This window comes from Schistocerca americana, chromosome 2, assembly GCF_021461395.2.
Source record: "Schistocerca americana isolate TAMUIC-IGC-003095 chromosome 2, iqSchAmer2.1, whole genome shotgun sequence".
Lineage (NCBI taxonomy): Eukaryota > Metazoa > Arthropoda > Insecta > Orthoptera > Acrididae > Schistocerca > Schistocerca americana.
Genome location: NC_060120.1, coordinates 446,213,669 through 446,234,148, shown reverse-complemented (window position 1 = coordinate 446,234,148; position 20,480 = coordinate 446,213,669). Strand labels below are relative to the sequence as shown.

Here is a 20,480-nt window from a genome sequence, read left to right as displayed (position 1 = left end):
GGATTTAGAGAAGGAACTGCAGTGCGGTCTTCCTCTGTGAAACAGCTTTGGAAAAAGGTGTTTAGTATTTCAGCTTTACACGTGTCATCCTGTGTTTCAATGTCATCATCCCAGAGTGTCTGGATATGCTGTTTTGCGCCACTTACTGATTTAACATAACACCAGAACATCCTAGGATTTTCTGTCAAGTCGGTACATAGAATTTTACTTTTTAATTCACTGAACGCTTCACACATAGCCCTCCTTACGCTAACTTTGACATCGTTTAGCTTCTGTTTGTCTGAGGGGTTTTGGCTGCGTTTAAACTTGCAGTGAAGCTCTCTACTTTCGCAGTAGTTTCCTAACTTTGTTGTTGAATCACGGCGGTTTTTTCCCGTTCCTCACAGTTTTACTCGGCACGTACCTGACAAACGCATTTTACGATTGCCTTGAACTTTTGCCATAAACACTCAACATTGTCAGTGTCGGAACAGAAATTTTCGATTTGATCTGTTAGGTAGTCTGAAATCTGCCTCCTATTACTCTTGCTAAACAGACAAACCTTCCTCCCTTTTTTTATATTCCTATTTACTTTCATATTCAGGAATGCTGCAACGGCCTTATGATCACTGATTCCCTGTTCTGCACTTACAGAATCGAAAAGTTCTGGTCTGTTTGTAATCAGTAGGTCCAAGACGTTATCTCCACAAGTCGGTTCTCTGTTTAATTGCTTGAAGTAATTTTCGGATAGTGCACTCAGTATAATGTCACTCGATGCTCCGTCCCTACCACCCGTCCTAAACATCTGAGTGTCCGAGTCTATATCTGGTAAATTGAAATCTCCACCTAAGACTATAACATGCTGAGGAAATTTATGTGTAATGTGTTCCAGATTTTCTCTCAGTTGTTCTGCCACGAAAGCTGCCGAGTCAGGAGTTCGGTAGAAGGAGCCAATTATTAACCTAGCTCGGTTGTTGAGTATAACGTCTACCCATAATAATTTACAGGAGCTATCCACTTCTATTTCACTACAGGATAAACTACTACCAACAGCGACAAACACGCCACCCCGATTGCATGCAAAATATCCTTTCTAAACACCGTCTGTGCCTTTGTAAAAATTTTGGCAGAATTTATATCTGCCTTCAGCCAGCTTTCCGTACCTGTAACGATTTCAGCTTCGGTGCTTTCTATCAGCGCTTGAAGTTCCGGTACTTTACCAACGCAGCTTCAACAGTTTACAATTACAATACGATTGCTGCTTGGTCACCGCATGTCCTGACTTTGCCCCGCACCGTTTGAGGCTGTTGCCCTTTCTGTACTTGCCAGAGGCCATCTAACGTTAAAAAATCGCCTAGTCCACGCCACACGGCCCCTGCTACCCGTGTAGCCGACTGCTGGGTGTAGTGGACTCCTGACCCATCCAACGGAACCAGGAACCCCACCAGCCTATGGCGCTAGTAGAGGGATCTGCAGCCCATACGGTCGCAGAACTGTCTCAGCCTCTGATTCAGACCCTCCACTCAGCTCTGTACCAAATGTCTGCAGTCAGTCCTGTAGACGACGCTGCAGATGGCGAGCTCTGCTTTCATCCGCTAGCGAGACTGGCAGTCTTCACAAAATCAGATAGCTGCCGGAAGCCAGAGAGGATTTCCTCCGATCCATAGTGACACACACATTGGTGCCTACATGAGCGATCACCTGCAGATGGGTGCACCCTGTACCCTTCATGGCATCCAGAAGGACCCTTTCCACATCTGGAATGACACCCCCGGTATGCACACGGAGTGCACATTGGTTTTCTTCCCCTGCCTTGCAGCCATGTCCCTAAGGGGCCCCATTACGCGCCTGACGTTGGAGCTCCTAACTACCAGTAAGCCCACCCTCTGCAACCGCCCGGATCTTGCAGACTGAGGGGCAACCTCTGGAACAGGACAAGCAGCCATATCCGGCCGAAGATCAGTATCAGCCGGAGACAGAGTGTGAAACCGGTTCATCAGTCAAACTGGAGAGCCCTTTCGTTCAGCCTTCCGGAATGTCTTTCACCCCCTGCCACACCTCGGAGACGACCTCCCACTCTACCATGGGTGAGGGGTCAGCCTCAATGCGGGCAGTGTCCCGGGCAGCCACAGCCTTAGTCCGATCGGGGGATGCATGGGACGAGCTGGCCGTCACCAACAAACCCCTGTCCGGACCCCCACAGTGATGCCCATTGGCAACAGCCTCAAGCTGTGTGACCGAAGCCAACAATGCCCGAAGCTGGGAGCGAAGGGATGCCAACTCAGCCTGCATCCAAACACAGCAGTTGCAGTCCCTATCCATGCTAAATACTGTTGTGCAAAGAACTTCTGAACTAATCTACAGAGAGCACAAATAATTCTATACAAAATTTAAATGGGTAACAAAATACAAGATTGCCTAGTAAATGCAGTAATGCTGCTACTTGCACACTGCTCGGCGGCATAAGGAGACTATGCGATTTTACACTATTCAGGTACTAAAACACGATGCTACAACTTTCAAATACTGTAATACGCCTGGAATTTATGAATTAAACAATGCAAGTACCCAATAACATGCAAAGAAATTAAGAATTAAACTATGTAACAAATAAGTGACCTAAGAGTATACAACTTGCTGCTGGCAGCTGCTTATCCAACAGTGGCAGGGAGCAACTGCTCAAATAAACCTAATGTAAACAGTTGTGACGTCACACTCATTGGAAGCAGTTTGCTGTTATGAAGTATTATACAGTCTTCGTCCTAAGGTCTTCAACACATTTTGCTCTTTGTAGATGCTTGTGTGTGCGCATGGTGTTTTGTTGCTGTAAATGGTGCATTTACTTTGCAATTAAAGTTTTGTTTTGGTATTTTTCTCTCGTTTATGTTTTATTGCTGAATTATTTTGCAGTGGCAAGGTGCAGTAATATTCTTTGTTAGGCTATCAATTCTTACCAGTCAAAATTACAAAAATTTAAAGGAAAATTAAAACAGGAAAAATTCCCTGTATTCCAAATAATTCCTGGATTTTTTCCAGTTTTCTCTCAGATGAAAAAGTTCCTGGGTTTTTTCCAGATTTCCCGGGGCATATACATCCCGTATAATGATGGTTAATTCTCACAACTACTCTATTAGCAGCCTAAAGGCAGCCACTTTCAAATGGGAACTGCGAACATTTGTGACAAGGCAATGAGTCAACCGAATCACCGGGAAAAAAAGCTAGTTTATGATACACAGCATTAGTGACAGTACATGTGTCATACAATAGGAATCTCTTTCTGATGCACCTAATTTGTACGACTGGTAGTGAGTGAGAGTTTTGCCTCCTTGCCTGATATAGGTGTTCGAATGAAAGTGAATGATCACTCCCAAGGAAATGATGAAAACATAGTAGTTTCTCAAGTAAGCTGCAACAAATGAACGCAACAGTTTCACATTCATACGGTTTCACTGCACTCTATCAAAACATATGTTTTTAACGTTTTGGAGTTGGATTCATTTTGGAAGTCATGACTCAAATTTCTTTGGGTAACAACCACAAAAGTTCACACCCATTTATTTTCATTTCTGTGAGATGTCTATGTGGTATCTTGCCTGCTCTCACTATTCATCACATTTACTTGTGACAGTAACATACTTTTACCCCATGACGCATATTCTATAACCAATGTATAGTATAATAACTGCCAAGACTACAGAACAAGAGCAAACATCTCATAACGTCATGGGGGGGGGGGAAAAAAAAAAAAAAAAAAAAAAAAAAAAAAAAAAAAAAAAAAAAAAAAAAAACATGAGCAAGTCACGAACATGGCTCTCCCGCTTTGCAGTTCAACAACTTTACCACTTCCTCATGACACCGTTGCTGTTTTGGGCTGCTCTTTATTGTTCTTGGACTGTTCACTGTTTCTATTTTGCTGTTTTCACAGTTCAGTACACGTTCTTCCTATTTTCATGCTTATCTGTATTCACTTTTTGACAGGCTATCCACAGGGCCATCTTACCACAAAATCTGATTTTTTTTTTTTGGGGGGGGGGGGGGGGTGATGGGGAGTTTCCCTTATAAGTTAAACATTGTGTAAAATTTTGAAGACTTCTTCACAGAGGTAAAAATGTATTGTGAAAACTGTGTACAGTTTATTTCAGCTCATCCATTGCAGTGAATGCCACATAGACAACATTGAAATTTTATTTAAAACTGAGAGCAGAACGACATCTCATTTCATTTCCAAGTTACTGGGTTTTATATCCAAAGGATGGTTGCGTGCAACATGCCACTCACGTCCCTATACATTGCAAATCATGTTGTCATAACAATCGTCACATCTATTAAACGATTCAAGATATTGAAGTGAGGCTTTTACAAATGATAGCACATAATGAGCATGCCATGTTATATGAAAAATACTCTAAAATGCTTTATTCACTGAGCAAGCAGCGTGTCTATACACATCAACAGCAACTGGGGAACAGTGCAGTAGGATGAGTATGAACATCCACAGCACCAGACTTTAATAAAACAGTCACCTACGAGACTCTGTCTTACGTTAATATGAATCAGAGATGAGTGTGTTGTCCATTACACCAGACACACACTGCAACTGATCACTCTGTAACATGTAAGAACAGCTGTGACTACTGCCGCGATTGACACACAAAGTAAAATGAATACCAGTGATGTGTTGGCAAAAAACGAAGAAGAAAACTGCTGGGGAGTGAACTCAGGATGAAATTGTGCATTTAATTAGTTTATATGAGGACAGTTAGTTGGTTGGTTGATTGGGGGGGGGGGGGGGGGACCAAACAGCGAGGTCATTCGTCCCACGATTAAGTTGGCAGAAACCGAGGGAGGAACACAAACATCACAGTCCAATCAAGGGGAAGGGAAAACAGGCAAACAAAAGAGTAAAAGGAATGTTGGGATAGAAGGAAATGGGAAAGAACAGGCACGCCAGAAATTCTAGGCATGTTTGGAGCACCAGCCCTGCCATTGACCCTCCCAAGTCCCCACACCACATCATGCCATCATGACAACAAGGCAACAATAAGGGAAGAAGACTCCAGGAAAGGGGAAGGCATAATCCTTATCACTTCAGGCAGGGGGGGTTACCTTCATAGTCACTGATGTTATTGAATTTAGCATACGTTAAAATTCAGGAGTAATAAAAAACATATTTTTTGTTTTCTCCAAAATAATTCTTGCCCCAAGATACAGGCCTCCAAAGACACTGCAAACACCACTTTGAAGATGGAAATTTCGAAAAAAATTTTAAAATGCTATATCTCTGTAACAGTTCTAGGTATTTTGTTAGTTTTTTTTATTTGAAAGATAATTGCTTTACGATTACAATGGTATCTCTGTTTGGACATATCTGTCGAAGTTCTTTTACTGTCGCCTTTTGAATTCTTTTATTATTTACAGAAAAATTTGTTTTCAAAACTGCCAATCCAGAAACGGGATGTTTTTCCTGTTCATCAGTAACATGTAGTACTATATTCTCTGTAAAGGAGAGCTTCCACATTTAAGTTGGACACGCTTTATTTTTTAAAAAAATCATTTTTTTTATATTTCTAGGGTAATGTATGTCTTCACGGAAGTTGTTTCTTACTAATATCTTTGTTACAATGATTATTTCTATTGTCTTTGTTGCAGTTACTTTTCACTTTCGCTGTTGCAGATATTTCTTACACTGTTTTAGTTTCTTTTCAGTTTCTTTGTTGTGGTTATTCATTGCAAGTTTCTGTATTATTGTTGTTCAGTACTAGTTTGTTTACTGAAAAGGCTTCTAAGAAATCAGACCGTCCAATGAGTTGTGTGTGTTCGTGAGGATTTCGCCAGTTGACACAGTTGCAGTGTGTTCTGTGAAAAGGACTGTTTGAAATGTCTTCTGACTGAGCCACAGGAGAGTGAAGTGTGCTGACTATTCGCATATCCATAAATGAGAGATATACAAGACAAACAAAAGAGACTTTTCAGGTCGGGAATAAGTGTTCGCATTTTAAGACAGTTTCAAAATGACGATGTTCCCAGTGATGACTTACTGTTCTAAATGTTTCAACAGAACAACAACAATGATAGTATCTGAACAAGGTGAAGCCTTGCAAGGTGCAGATTTTGCATAAATTGAGGAAGAACTAAATACCCTGAATCAGTCAACTACAGAGGTAGGTGTTAGTCATCTTAAGAAACTGTGGTCAGTGAAGTCATGTAATAAGTTCTATGCATCAAGAACGCTCAGAGAAATTACTGAAGCTATGCATGAATACACTACAGTACAGCTGACCACACTCTTCAAAGTAGAAATTCCATCTTCAGAAGAAAATAAACCAAAGCACTCTTGCACCTCTCACCAGCTTTGCAATTCAGCTGTTGAATACTGTGCATCATACATTGAAAAAGAGCGAGTTTTAACTATTATTCCACAGATATTTTCAAAGAAAACAATTTCGAACCACGTTGCACCAGTAACAAAGTACATGGTAGACAAATCAAGAAATGAGAGGCCCGAAAAAGGGGCCTTTGGAAGACCACATCACTATTATATGGTCATCCTGTAGAAGCAGCTCAAGTTCAAATAGTGCAGTCATTTAATCTGGAAGGTAAATGGGACTGTTCCCACCAGTGTGCCTACAAAGAAGACATTATAACTGTAACAGTTTAAAGTCAAAAAGTTGTGAAAGTGAAGAGGTAAGTGACTCGCAGAATTAAAGAAACTTTTGCAATTTATAAGAGCAACTATACAACTTCACATATTGGAAGATCAAAATATTATGCACTATGACTAAGTAGGTAGTTCCACACCCACCTAGAGATGTTTGTTTACGTGTGTACTGCGCGAAGCTTGAAGTTGGTGTGGTAACTTTGAAGAACTTACTGGAGCACATGACACCTTGGTTGGGCGTGTGAAGTCATTAGTAGTCTGACATAAAGCAAGAGACTTGTTTGTTTCAAGAATGTGGTGATTGCCTTGGAAAGGGAGGACTGTCTTTACAGACACTTGGCCTGGAAGATGTAGCAGATAACCGCAGAAATTACATATGCAACATGGGAAGAGACTAAACTAATTAAGAAAACTGTTGCCTTCAGCAGTTTCATTGATGAACTTTGTAAATGGTCAGTGAAAGCGGTGATACATCAGCATCTGAAAAAAACTGCAACAACAACACATTGCAGAAGTTAAAGGGTGTGTGCAAGCTGAAGAACTATGTTTACTGCTCCACTGCAATTTTGCTGAGAACTGGTCTGTAATTCTACCACAAGAAGTACAAGGGTATAATTTGAGTAATGACCAGGTTTCAATTTTTACAGGAGTACATTTTCAAAACAAGACCACAAGTGCTGCAGTTATATGTGATATCACAGGACGTTACTTAGCACATGCTTTGCTAGCAATGCACAAAATTCTTCAACTGCAAACAGGGGCAGAGAAAATCGTCACTATTTCTGTTGGTGCTCCTAGTCATTTTAAAAATCTTTACCAGCTGTTTGAATTGAGTAAGTCACTCGTGCCAACTGGGTATAAAGTGCTACTGGTCACGGAAAGGGGTCTTGTGATGGCTTAGGCAGCCTGCTGAAGCACCATGCTACAAAACAATCTTTCCAGACCAAATACAGCTGTGATTCTGAATGCTGACAGATAAGCCCAAATGGAGGATGTCATTGTAATCAAAAAGTAATTATCTTTCAAATAAAAAAAAGAACAAAGTATCCAGAAATAATTTTAAATTTTTTTCCAAAATTCGCATCTTCAAAATGGTATGTGTAGTGGTATCTTTGGAGTGCTCTATCTCCCAGCAGAAATTTTTTAGGAGAAAACAAAAATGTGTTCCTTACTTAGCCCTTCATTTTAACATATGCTAAATTCAATAACATCCGAGACTATGAAGGTAAGATTTTTTCCTAGCCTGGCTGAATTGTATGGACTATGCTGGAAACAAAATGGTGCAAACGAGCAGACAAAATGTAGAGAAAAAGGGGGAAGAGGCCAGCAGGTGTAGAGGCAAGTCCAAGGCCTCCATAACAAAGGGAGATTCAAGGATTTAAACCTGGGAGGACACAACAGGTTTGTGAAAATAACTGAGGATAGACATATTACCATGTAATGGTCATCCACTAACACCTGGGAAATTGGAAGGTGTGAGGGTGTTTTTAGTGCAAAGGGCCACTAGTTGGGGGCAGTCCAGCAAAACCGGAATCACTGTGAGTAGGTGTCCCGCAACTACAAAGGGGGGGTGGGACTTTGCTCATTGCAGAATCAACTTAGTAGGGTTGGAAAGATACCAGGAAAGTTAGATTCCCACCAGGAGAGGCAAACGGAAGCAAGCTATGAGATTGTAGTATCCTTGATTGCATAAAGTTTGTTAGACATGGGGGTACAAAGGGGGATAAATGTACTAAGAACGTCCATATGGATCAACATGCAAATTCCACTGGAAGCCCTCTAAGGGCCAACTCACTTCCAACATGAAGCATGAAACCCATGAAGGGTCAGTGAGTATCAGCAAAATGAGATTCCTGGAGAATGATACAAGCTGCCAAGTAAAAGCAAATAAAGGATTGCAAGTCTGGGAAGTGACAGTGTTACACATTGCATTTACAGAGTGACATCCATAAATAAGAGGTCACAGGTTGCAAGGGGGAGATGGTACCTCTGGGGACACCTCGGCCTGGGACTTGCCGTATTTACTCGAATCTAAACCACACTCGAATCTAAGCTGCACCTGAAAAATGAAACTCGAAATCAAGGAAAAAAAAAATTTCCCTAATCTAAGCCGCACCTGAAATTGGAGACTCTAAATTCAAGGGGAGAGAAAAGTTTTAGGCCGCACCTCCAAATTGAAACAAAGTTGGTCCATTGCAATATGAGACAATTTAGGTCGAATGAATGACAGTACAGCTACAGTAATTTGGTTCGAGTCGTAGGCTTAGCAGTTAAGCTTTACCAGGTAGCCATTGCTATGCGTCCGGCACTCTGTCCGTATTTATATGGGTACCCTTCCTTTTTCACGTGCTTCGTCTGGTTTGAATTGATAGCTTATTTTCTTTGATCTGATAAGTGCCACTCTCTTTGTTATAGGTGTTTATGTCACTAAGCTGAAAATTCATTACTGTACTGTGTCATGCAGTGTTTGACGCATTCTGATAATGAGTGTTTATGGCTCGCGGCATGACTATTTTGTGCGTGCTGCCGCCGTTTACAATAAAAAAAAAAAGAGAGGAATTGTCTCATTAGCAAAACAATGGTAAGAGACTGCTGTTTGTTGTTACTTGCACTGCTGCTTTATTTGACAATGACCAACAAGAACCGAATAACAGACTGCGTATGATAGAAAATGTTCTGAACGAGAGTTTAGCGAAAATTTTTCTCCATCTCTTTAGTACATTACATTCTGCTCAGAAATTAGAGTCATCTTAGATTTAAAAATCTAGTCAATTGCCATGCTTCATTTCTGACTATCACTATCAGGCATAAGAATAATACGAATATAAACGTGACATGATATGTATATTCTTCCACGTTTGCTGTTGTCTCACTCTAGTTTCGTGGTTTATTAGGCAGACAGGATTTAAATGAGATAGCAGCAAACACAGAAGAATACATGGCAAAATGTTGATATTCATATTATTCTTATGGTGAAGAGAATACTGCATGTGATTCACAATTCAAACAGTTCCTATTAGCAAGCATCTCTTCTCACAGGTAGGAAAAAATTCAGTTGGCCATATTGACAAACATCCCAAACAGTCTTGCCAGTCGGATTTTCGTAGTACAGTGAAATGCTGCTACATTCGATGACGAACAAAACGGAATTTGTATTTACTTCGTTGGGTAATGTATAAAAATGCAGTGGTCGAAACTCGGGGCGGAGAAAAAAAGCTCGTCTTCCACCTTTTTTTAAAATTTAGTTACTGACGCAGAGGTTTTGGCACCAGTATTTATCATTGTGCCTGCAATGCATGCCTGCGTAGTGCTACATATATATTCGATGGCAGAAGTTAGTTGGGGCGGCACCTACCAACGTTTTTCAGAACTTCCGCTTACTTTGCACTCTATTCTAAGCTGCAGGCGGTTTTGTGGATTGCAAAAACTGGAAAAAAGTGCGGCTTAGATTCAAGTAAATACGGAATGTTGCTTCATCTCTTTCCTATGTCAAGAAGGGCAGGTCTCAGATGGAGAGCAGGCTTCTACAAGATCCAGGATGGAATTAAAGCGGGCGAACTTGGGGTGCAACGACTACGGGTCCCACAGTCAAGTGACTGCAGTAGGCCTCCAGCCGGAGAAACACTGGAAGAAGGGACCCCGTGAGGGAGCCTCATCACTAATGGCCATGGAAGAAAAGATACATTTTTCTGGCCAGGGAGGGGGAGAAGCACAAAGAGGGGAGGGCATCAGAACCACAGGGGAGTGGGAGAGGGAGTTGGGAATGCAGTAAGGAGGAGGGAGGAGGGGAAAGGACATAACAGAGGCAAAGTTAGAAGTCATCAACACAGGATGAAGTCTGTAGTATTTCTGATGAGCCTCAGTGTAGGATAAACGATAAAGGGACTTATACTCCTGTATCTTCTTTTCTTTTCTATAACCTAGGTGATCTGGTGAGAGTGTCCCCATCTGTCCTAGTACAGACTAGGTAGCAGGGAAATGTTTCACTCCAAGCTGGCAAGCCTTGGTTGGGGAAAGGACTGTCACAGAGTCATAAGAAGCAGCATTAAATGATCCATTACCAACACAAGAGATGACCACAGAAGAACAGCCAGTTATTTGGAGCTTGGTATGTTTCACATACAAAGCATCCACCCTGATACCACCCACTCTGATCAGAGGTTCTCCCCATGGGCGCCACCCAGCCACAGCAAGGGCTGTCTGGCGCAGTGGCTACTGCCAGGAGATGTACCCTTGAATACAAGCAACTACTCCTAGCCAATCATGGGGAGACAACAGCTCAGGTATCAGTAGGATAACCCCTGTGTTGTCAGGGGGCTCAGCCACATGGATACATAGCAGCCCCACCACACGGACTGGCTACACATGCTGGAGACTTGGCGGGACAGGGGCACTATGGTAGGGAAGGGAGAGGGGAAGGAGGGGGTAAGGAGAGGGAAAGGAGGGGGTAAGGAGAGGGAAAGGAGGGGGTAAGGAGAGGGAAAGGAGGGGGTAAGGAGAGGGAAAGGAGGGGGTAAGGAGAGGGAAAGGAGGGGGTAAGGAGAGGGAAAGGAGGGGGTAAGGAGAGGGAAAGGAGGGGGTAAGGAGAGGGAAAGGAGGGGGTAAGGAGAGGGAAAGGAGGGGGTAAGGAGAGGGAAAGGAGGGGGTAAGGAGAGGGAAAGGAGGGGGTAAGGAGAGGGAAAGGAGGAGGTAAGGAGAGGGAAAGGAGGAGGTAAGGAGAGGGAAAGGAGGAGGTAAGGAGAGGGAAAGGAGGAGGTAAGGAGAGGGAAAGGAGGAGGTAAGGAGAGGGAAAGGAGGAGGTAAGGAGAGGGAAAGGAGGAGGTAAGGAGAGGGAAAGGAGGAGGTAAGGAGAGGGAAAGGAGGAGGTAAGGAGAGGGAAAGGAGGAGGTAAGGAGAGGGAAAGGAGGAGGTAAGGAGAGGGAAAGGAGGAGGTAAGGAGAGGGAAAGGAGGAGGTAAGGAGAGGGAAAGGAGGAGGTAAGGAGAGGGAAAGGAGGAGGTAAGGAGAGGGAAAGGAGGAGGTAAGGAGAGGGAAAGGAGGAGGTAAGGAGAGGGAAAGGAGGAGGTAAGGAGAGGGAAAGGAGGAGGTAAGGAGAGGGAAAGGAGGAGGTAAGGAGAGGGAAAGGAGGAGGTAAGGAGAGGGAAAGGAGGAGGTAAGGAGAGGGAAAGGAGGAGGTAAGGAGAGGGAAAGGAGGAGGTAAGGAGAGGGAAAGGAGGAGGTAAGGAGAGGGAAAGGAGGAGGTAAGGAGAGGGAAAGGAGGAGGTAAGGAGAGGGAAAGGAGGAGGTAAGGAGAGGGAAAGGAGGAGGTAAGGAGAGGGAAAGGAGGAGGTAAGGAGAGGGAAAGGAGGAGGTAAGGAGAGGGAAAGGAGGAGGTAAGGAGAGGGAAAGGAGGAGGTAAGGAGAGGGAAAGGAGGAGGTAAGGAGAGGGAAAGGAGGAGGTAAGGAGAGGGAAAGGAGGAGGTAAGGAGAGGGAAAGGAGGAGGTAAGGAGAGGGAAAGGAGGAGGTAAGGAGAGGGAAAGGAGGAGGTAAGGAGACTACAGCACTGAAATGAGAAACTAGGTTTGTGTGCCTAAACGACTACAGTTTTTTTGCATTCCCGCAAAATAAATTTGTCCACAATTGAAGAAATCAGGCAACAAAGTTTCGCAACATGTAAAACAGAGAAACAAAGTTATGTTTGCAAGTAATCGTTTTGGAATGCACAAAACTGCCATTTAACTTCAAGAAATACAGCTGAATCCATAATTTTTTTAACATAGTATATATTGATTACATCATCATATTGGATATTTAACGACAGACCTTAAGGAATTTACAAGTGATTTCTCAAGTCAATACACACAGAAACTTTGAAAAAATATATGTCTGGAAATGCTTCATTTACCCAATATCTGCCCTAATTGGCATTTGAACAAGAAACGGTATCAAGAGGGAATGTGATGTAACGTTGCTCCATTGTAATTGTTACTTTACAAAATATTAAAGTGACTAAATGTACCTGTACTAGAATAAGGAGTCTAACACCAATGAGTTCATCACTTGGCAATTTTGGGGCAAATTATAAGGAGCATTTCTTCCATCTCTATTATTAAATTTTTATATTGTTGTGGATCTTCCATCACAAGCTCTATAATGGGACACTAGAATGCTCCAAAAGCATTCTACCACCTAATCCACTCTCATACCCAATACAGACACTGAAAGTGGTCTTCCATCACAACCTCTTCCTCCATACATAGAAATGTGACAAAAATCAAATGTAAAGTGATCTCTCAGCTTTCACAAACACACTCATTCCACTGTATGTAAATGCTTCTGACATCTGCTCTCTCAAGACTCTCAGATAGTTACAGAAAATACTTGCAAGTAAGAGTAACTATCAGCGAAAAGTCTCCCTCATTGTAAACCATTCTGTGAGTACTATCAAAAAGTACCAAACAGTCTTATAGCAAGAAATTCTCACATTTGTACTAACCCTTATAGTTAAGCCACACTTTGTCCCACATTCTTTCTCCCAGGGATGCTAGTCACCCAGTACAGTGTGAAGTATAGTGGGGGAGGGGCGAGAGAAAGGACCCAAAGGACAATGTATGCTTTGACCACACAGTTTTATCTCAAAGTGGATTCACTGCAATAATGGAAGTGATGAACATGATAAAATCCAAACACTATGAATGGGAGTGAGGACAATGGGATCTATGATGGCACAGTCTACATCACTGATTGCTGCTGTGGCACCAGTAAGAGCCAACAAACATTACATGCAGACTGTACTACACCATTACAGAAAAGAAGGAAAATGCCACCACTCACCTATATCATATTGATTTGTGGCACATAGACAACACATAAGAGAGAACAGTGTTTACACACACAGAAATCCATACAACTGCAGCTGTATGACAATTATAACACTGTGTACAATTTATATATTGCATTATCAATTAAGACTGTATGAGGTTAAATTAAATATTTATCAGTATTATGAAAAGAATAGTTGCTAATCACCATATAGCGGAGATGCTGAGTTGCATATAAGCACAACAAAATGACTAACAAAATAAGCTTTCGGCCAACAAGACCTCCATCAAAAATTGATTACTGACAGAGAGAGCGCGTGCGCCAACACACAGGCACACACATACCCACCCACCCACACATACATACATACCCGAAGAGACGCGCACACACGCACACGACTGTAATAACTGGCAGCTGAAGCCACACTGCAAGCTGCAGCAGCAGCAGCAGCAGCAGCAGCAGCAGCAGCAGCAGTGCATGATGGGAGAGGCAACTGAGTGAGGGTAAGGAGGAGGATGGGGCAGGGATAGCATAGCAGAGATAGGGGAGGGTAAAGTGCTGCTGGGGAGCATGCAGGGATGAGGTGGCGAGAGAGGGTAGGACAGTTAGATGTAGTTGGGAGGCTAGATGGTGGGCAGGGGAGAGGTGGGAGGGGGGGGGGAGGAGTAGTGGAAAAGGAGAGAAGTATGAAGACTGGGTATGTTGGTGGAATAGAAAGCTGTGTAGTGCTGGAATAGGAACAGAGAAAGGGATGATGGGTGAGTACGACGACTAACTAAGGCTGAGGCTAGGAGGGTTACGGGAACGTAGGATATATTGCAAAGAGATTTCCCACCTGTGCAATTCAAAAAGCTGGTGTTGGTGGGGGGAGGATCCATATGGAATAGTCATTGAAATGAAGAATGTCATGTTGGGGGTGTGTGCTCAGCAACAGGGTGGTCCTGTTTGTTGGTGCCCATTCATGTGGACAGACAGCTTGTTGGCTGTCATACCCACATAGAATGCAGCACTGTGTTTGCAGCTTAGCTTGTAGATCACAAGAACTGGTTTCGCATGTAGCCCTGCCTTTAATGGGATAGGTGATGTTAGCGACTGGACTGAAATAGGTGGTGACAGGAGGATGTATGGGACAGGTCTTGTGTCTAGGTCTATTACAGGGATATGAGCCATGACGTAAGGGGTTGGGAGCAGGGCTTGTGTAGGGATGGACGAGTATATTGTGTAGGCTCAGTAGGCAGCAAAATATCACTGCGGGAGAGATGGGAAGGATAGTGGGCACGACATTTCCTCATTTCAGTGCACGGCGAGAGGAAGTTGAAACTCTGGCGGAGACTGTAATGCAGTTGCTCCAGTCCTGGGTGGTACTGAGTTACAAGGGGAATGCTCTTCTGTGGCCGGATGGTGAGACTTTGGGAGGAGGGGAGACTGGAAAGGTAAGACATAGAAGTTTTGTTCTTGTACACAGTGGGGCGATAATTACAGTCTGTGGGCCTCAGTAAGAGCCCCGAATATTTTGAGTGTGACCGCTTGTCACTGCAGATGCGACAACCATGGGTGGCTAGGCTGTATGGAAGGGACTTCTTGGTATGGAACGGATGGCAGTTGTCAAAGTGGAGGTATTACTGGTGGTTAGTAGGTTTGATGTGGGCAGAGGTACTGATGCAACCACCACTGAGGTATAGGTCAACATCTAGAAAGGTGGCTTGTTGCGTCAACTAGAAGCAGGTGAAGCAAATGGGGGAAGTGTTTCAGGTTTTGGAGAAATGTGGATAGGGTGTCCTCACCCTCAATCTAGATTGCAAAGATAGTATCAATGAATCACGATTCTGGGTATTTAGGAAGGTTTCCTCTAGCTGGGCCATGAATAGGTTGGCATAGGATGGTGCCATGCGGGTGCCCCCACCTCTTCCCTGCCCTTCATCTAACCTCCCAAAAGCACCTACCTGCCCTACCCTCTCTCCACCTGGTCCCTGCTTGCTCCCCAGCACCACCACCACAGTCCTCCACTCCCACCCCGCTATCCCTTCCCTCCCCACTTCAGCCACCTCCTTACCCCCACCCAGGTGCCTCTTCGATCATGCACTGCTGCTGCTTGCAGTGTGGCTTCAGCTGCCAGTTACTGCTGTCGTTTGCGTGGATTGCGTTTGAGTGAGTGAGTATTTTTGACAAAGGCATTGTTGACCGAAAGCTTATTTTGTGACAGTCTTTGTTGTGCCTATCTGCGACTCAGCATCTCTGCTAAATGGTGAGTACCAACTATCCTTTTCATAATATTGTTACATTCCATCCTGGATTTTCGATTGTTAAATTAATATTTATGTAGACCATATTTCTGACTAACGTATTTCACTTTACCTACTGTAGGAATATATATGGTATCCCACAAGGAATGGTCAAAATTCAGTATATGACAGGAACAATTATTTAAAGTAACACGTCTAGTAAATGTGGGATCTAAAATGCATGCCTTAAGATCTATAAGTACTTGTTTATAGTAGAAAAGATTGTTTCACAGGAGTGAAGATCAACAAATGCTCACAGCTCTTGAAGTATGCATTTCAGAGCCCTTGTTTGCAATGCTTTTTTGCGTTAAAAGACCATTCCTGTTGTATGCCCGAATAGTGACCATATTCCCTGGGACATTCTGTATTTGTTCAACTAAGCTATGCCATACTACAGTGTGTGTTCATTTTAGCTTTTGCTTTTTTCTTTGTTTTGGAAGAAGATATGAGGGGCAGTTTTACAGACTGCTACTTTTCTTCTTTTCATGCAACAAATAATTAGAGCTGTTTCCATTTGGTCTTGGTTAATTGCTGTAATTATTCCTTTTACAACACAATTATTTTGTGGTTTATTTTGAAGACCTGTGTTATATTCCAGTACATATTTTATGTAAAACAGTTACAGTACTGAAACATACCTGTTTCCTCCTCATCCGCATCTTCATTCTCGGACTCAAATGTGTTGTCAGGAATGTCGTACAAGCGAATCATTGGCTTGTTCGGATCTTTCATAATTAAGTACTTTCCATCCTTTTGTTTCATACAAATATCAATTATACACCTTAATATTCCCCATGCGTTATCCATATTAAGTGTTATCTGTGTTGCAAACTCATTAGGTTTATACTGTTGAGTGCCCAGGATTACATGCTTTGATGAATCACGGACATGCACACGAGAAACATACCTGAAACAATTATCAAAAATTTGGTGGTTGCAAAAAATTTTTGATTACATATTTTTAAGAGCAAAAGTTTACAAAAATGAAAAATGAATAAAAACTGATTTTAGTTTATCATCAAATGTTGTCTATAAACTGTCCAGTTACTGCTTCAATCACAAAAAGTATGTGTTATAATTTTAACACCCAAGCATTTAAGAGTTTTAGTTTTGAACTAGTCTTTCTTATGAGCTGTTTTGGATACCAACACTTACAAGATTATAGTCCGATTAAAATAACTTGGTAGTTAATGTCTATCACTTGCCACAACAGTGTTGCCACAGCCACCCCCCACTCCGTTACAGGTGTCACACAAACATGCCAAGTCACTCCATAAATACTGTTGATGTGTAACACAGCAACGATGGAAGCGGCCACTGCGAGGTATGACGAAAATGGGAGATGCTCTGTTGACAGCTGGTTTTTAAATTACCAAGTGACTGAACTATGTACGGCAGACAACGTGTTTTGTAGCCCTGAATTTAAACTTCTGTCCAGACTTAACCACAACCTAGACAACACAAGCAGATTCCAAATGAAAAAAGAATGATAGAAATAAAAATAAGAGCAAAGAAAGTCAATATGATGATGAGAATGATGCGGCAAACTATTACAAATAAAAAATTACATTTCAACCAATTGTCTGAATAAAAACAAGTCAAAGGCTTGATTAGATTTAGAAAAATAAAAAATTTTGCTGCTTTAGATGAGATTTGAACCTTCGACCTTCTATATCAGGTTTATAAGCTAACCACTAAGAGTATGGGATTTCATTGTATGATGGTATTTTATTTATGACTTTGGTGTTTCAGTTGCAACGATCAATTTAAATCCTTCAAAAAATTTCCGATTTACCCAATGTTGTGCCAAACTTATCTAATGTAAGCCGATCTCTGTGATTGAAGTGACTACATAAATGGTGCTGAATTGCGACTTGGGTGGAAGAATCTAGTAGTGCGGTTAGTGTTGTGCATGAAACGTGTATTTAGTTTTTGTGTGTGTGTGTGTGTGTGTGTGTGTGTGTGTGTGTGTGTGTGTGAGAGAGAGAGAGAGAGAGAGAGAAAGAGAGAGAGAGATGAAATACAAAATAAGAGACCCAGAATTTGGGATCCAAACACATCAAGAAAGCTAGACAAGGAATTGGAAGTGAACTGATTGTTATGGCAGTTTGACAATGGTGAATGGTTTGGGCATGGTGCTGAATGCAGTGATCGGAGGAAACCAGCTGCAATGGATGAAGTGCCTACTGTCAAGGTGGATGGAGTGAGCAGCAATCTGCAGTTGTTTGCTGATGATGCTGTGGTGTACAGTAAGGTATCTACGTTTGATGACTTAAGATGATATTTCTACTCTATGTGATGAATGGCAGCTAGCCCTAAATGTGGGAAAAAGGTAAACTAATACACACGAGCAAGAAATCAAATCTGTAATGTTCAGATACAGCATTAGTAGTGTACTGCTTGACACAGACATGTCGTTTAAATATCTGGGCATAACATAGCAAAGCGATAGGAATTGGAAGGAGCATGCAAGGACAGTGATAGAGAAGTTGAATGGTCGACTTCAGTTTTTTGGGAGAATTTAATGAAAGTGTGGTTCATCTGTGAAGGAGAAACTATACTTATGCAACTTAATCTTGAATACTGCCCGAGTCTTTGGGATCCTTACCAAGTCAGATTGAAGGACGACATCAAAGCAATTCAGAGGCGGGCTACTAGATTTGCTGCCGGTAGGTCCTAATAATACATAAGTGTTACGGAGATGCTTCAGGAACTCAAATGGGAACTCCTGGAGAGAAGGCAATGTTTTTTTGAGGAACAAATTTTGAGAAGCGGCATTTGAAGCTGACTGCCAAATGATTCTACTGTTGCTAACATACATTGCACGTAAGGACCATGAAGATAAGAAATGAGAAATTAGGGCTCATACAGAGGCATATAGACAGCTGTTTTTCACTCACTCAATCTGCAAGTGGAATAGAAATGGCTAGTAGCGATACAGAGCACCCTCTGCCACGCACCGAATGGTGGCTTGCAGAGTACTTATGTACATGTAGATGTATTTCTTCTGCATAACAAGTCTTACACTGTTCCAACAGTAAAACATCTTCCACTTTATAAATTTCAGTGTAAAACATTAACAACTCACCCAAATTTAATCTGGTCAGAGCCCGCAAGCAATGCCTGCACTGTCCATTTGGCAAGTTTACAAGCATTGTTTCTTAACTCATTGGCAAGCACAGCACCTCTCTGTGTGTCCAACTTTTGGCGCCACTCTACACCACCTGATAACTGAAAATATACATATTATAAACACACGAGAGGTATAAGACACTAAAAAGCACAATATTTCCAAAGATGGACAAAAAGAGATTAAAGTGGTCACTTTTTGACACATAAATAACACATAGTAAATGTGACACATATTCAAGTAGTTGGAACTGATTAGTCTGCATCAAGGTTTGAAATCAGTGATAAATTTATGCAAGCAATTGAAGCTGTTTTCACAAAATACAACAGTTTATGGACTGCTGTAGTGTCAGAAAGTGATCAGGGACAAAACATTAACACAAAGACACAATGGTGGTTACAATAGTAGGCATTTGCAGCTTGACTAATATAATGAAAAAGGTACAATGTCATGAGAACAGCAACTCTCTTAAATAGTGAAAATAAACCCTGCATAATCAGTGCTTCAATAAGATAATTATTGGTTCAATAGAACTTATAATTAAGCTGTCATATAATCAAATTGACAAAACATTACGATAAATACTATTTTTCAAGAACACTATTAGTAGGAAATTAAATGATTCAATAGGAATTGTTGCTTACTCTGGTCAGAATTAACTCTCTGTACTTAGTTAACATTTTCACTCTTTGTAAATATATTGAATGCTTGCTGCTCATCTATACTAATAGTACAACATATAGTGGAATCTCAGTATTAATCATTAGCACATTTTCCCATATATGTACATTTTGCATGAAATGCACGTTAAAATGACTCATTTATACATTCTCCCTCGTCACTTAGTAAGCTAAGATTTGGCAGTATTGATACTGTTCGGCCACTGCAACTTCTGCCACAGAGTTCTGGAAGTGGTGAGAGTAAGATATTATATGGTGAGGAAATGTGTGGAAGACAGTGTTGCTCAGTGTTGGCAACTTCACACATCAACAGGTTATTTGCTAGGGTAGAAATGACACTCAAAATTTGTTCGTATAGATCAGCAGTAGCTCCGACAACTTCTGACTTTAGCAGCCAAACTATAAACTATTAATTAGTGTGTAACTCTGTCACTGGTGTTCTTTGTTCATGTTTAGTATCTGACTTTCAGTCCGTGACATTTTGTGCAGCTGAATGATGGACCGATATGCCATGTTCAAGATGAATGGACAATGGCCAGTTTCCAGAACTGGAAAATGTGCTACTGAATTGGAGAAAACAAGCTCATACTTTGAATATTGCAATTGATGGTACTGCAGTTTATGCTAAAGCAATACATTTAGGTCATTCCATATCAAATCACCCAATAAAAAATAAATTTTACACCCACCTCCTTAGATTTTCATGAAATTTGGCTCAAATGGTTCTAATACCATCCTGACAACACCTGCAATTTTTTTTGCTGTATCTCTTACAGTTTTTTTTATAAATTTTTAAAGTTTTTATGTTTTGCGTTTTCTGAACCTTCGGAAATGGTCAGTTTAATTTGTATTCAAAACTTTAAATTTGCTTATCTTAAAAACTCTTTTAGATAACATCATGAATTTTTTCAGCAAGTTTATTTATTATACATATTTGAAGATAAAAATGA

The 20,480-nt window shown here is 41.6% G+C and overlaps 1 protein-coding gene across 1 annotated transcript in view; it reads right to left on the bottom strand.

Moving 5' to 3' along the window:
• LOC124595666 (eukaryotic translation initiation factor 3 subunit D-like) overlaps window positions 1-20,480 on the bottom strand; it is a 55,531-nt gene that overhangs the window by 11,405 nt on the left and 23,646 nt on the right. Inside the window, exons 8-9 of the mRNA XM_047134511.1 lie at window positions 18,809-18,951; window positions 16,359-16,627 (exon numbers count right to left, since the gene is read on the bottom strand). Coding sequence (XP_046990467.1) covers window positions 16,359-16,627; window positions 18,809-18,951 — 412 coding nt within the window. The remainder of the gene's footprint in view (window positions 1-16,358; window positions 16,628-18,808; window positions 18,952-20,480) is intronic.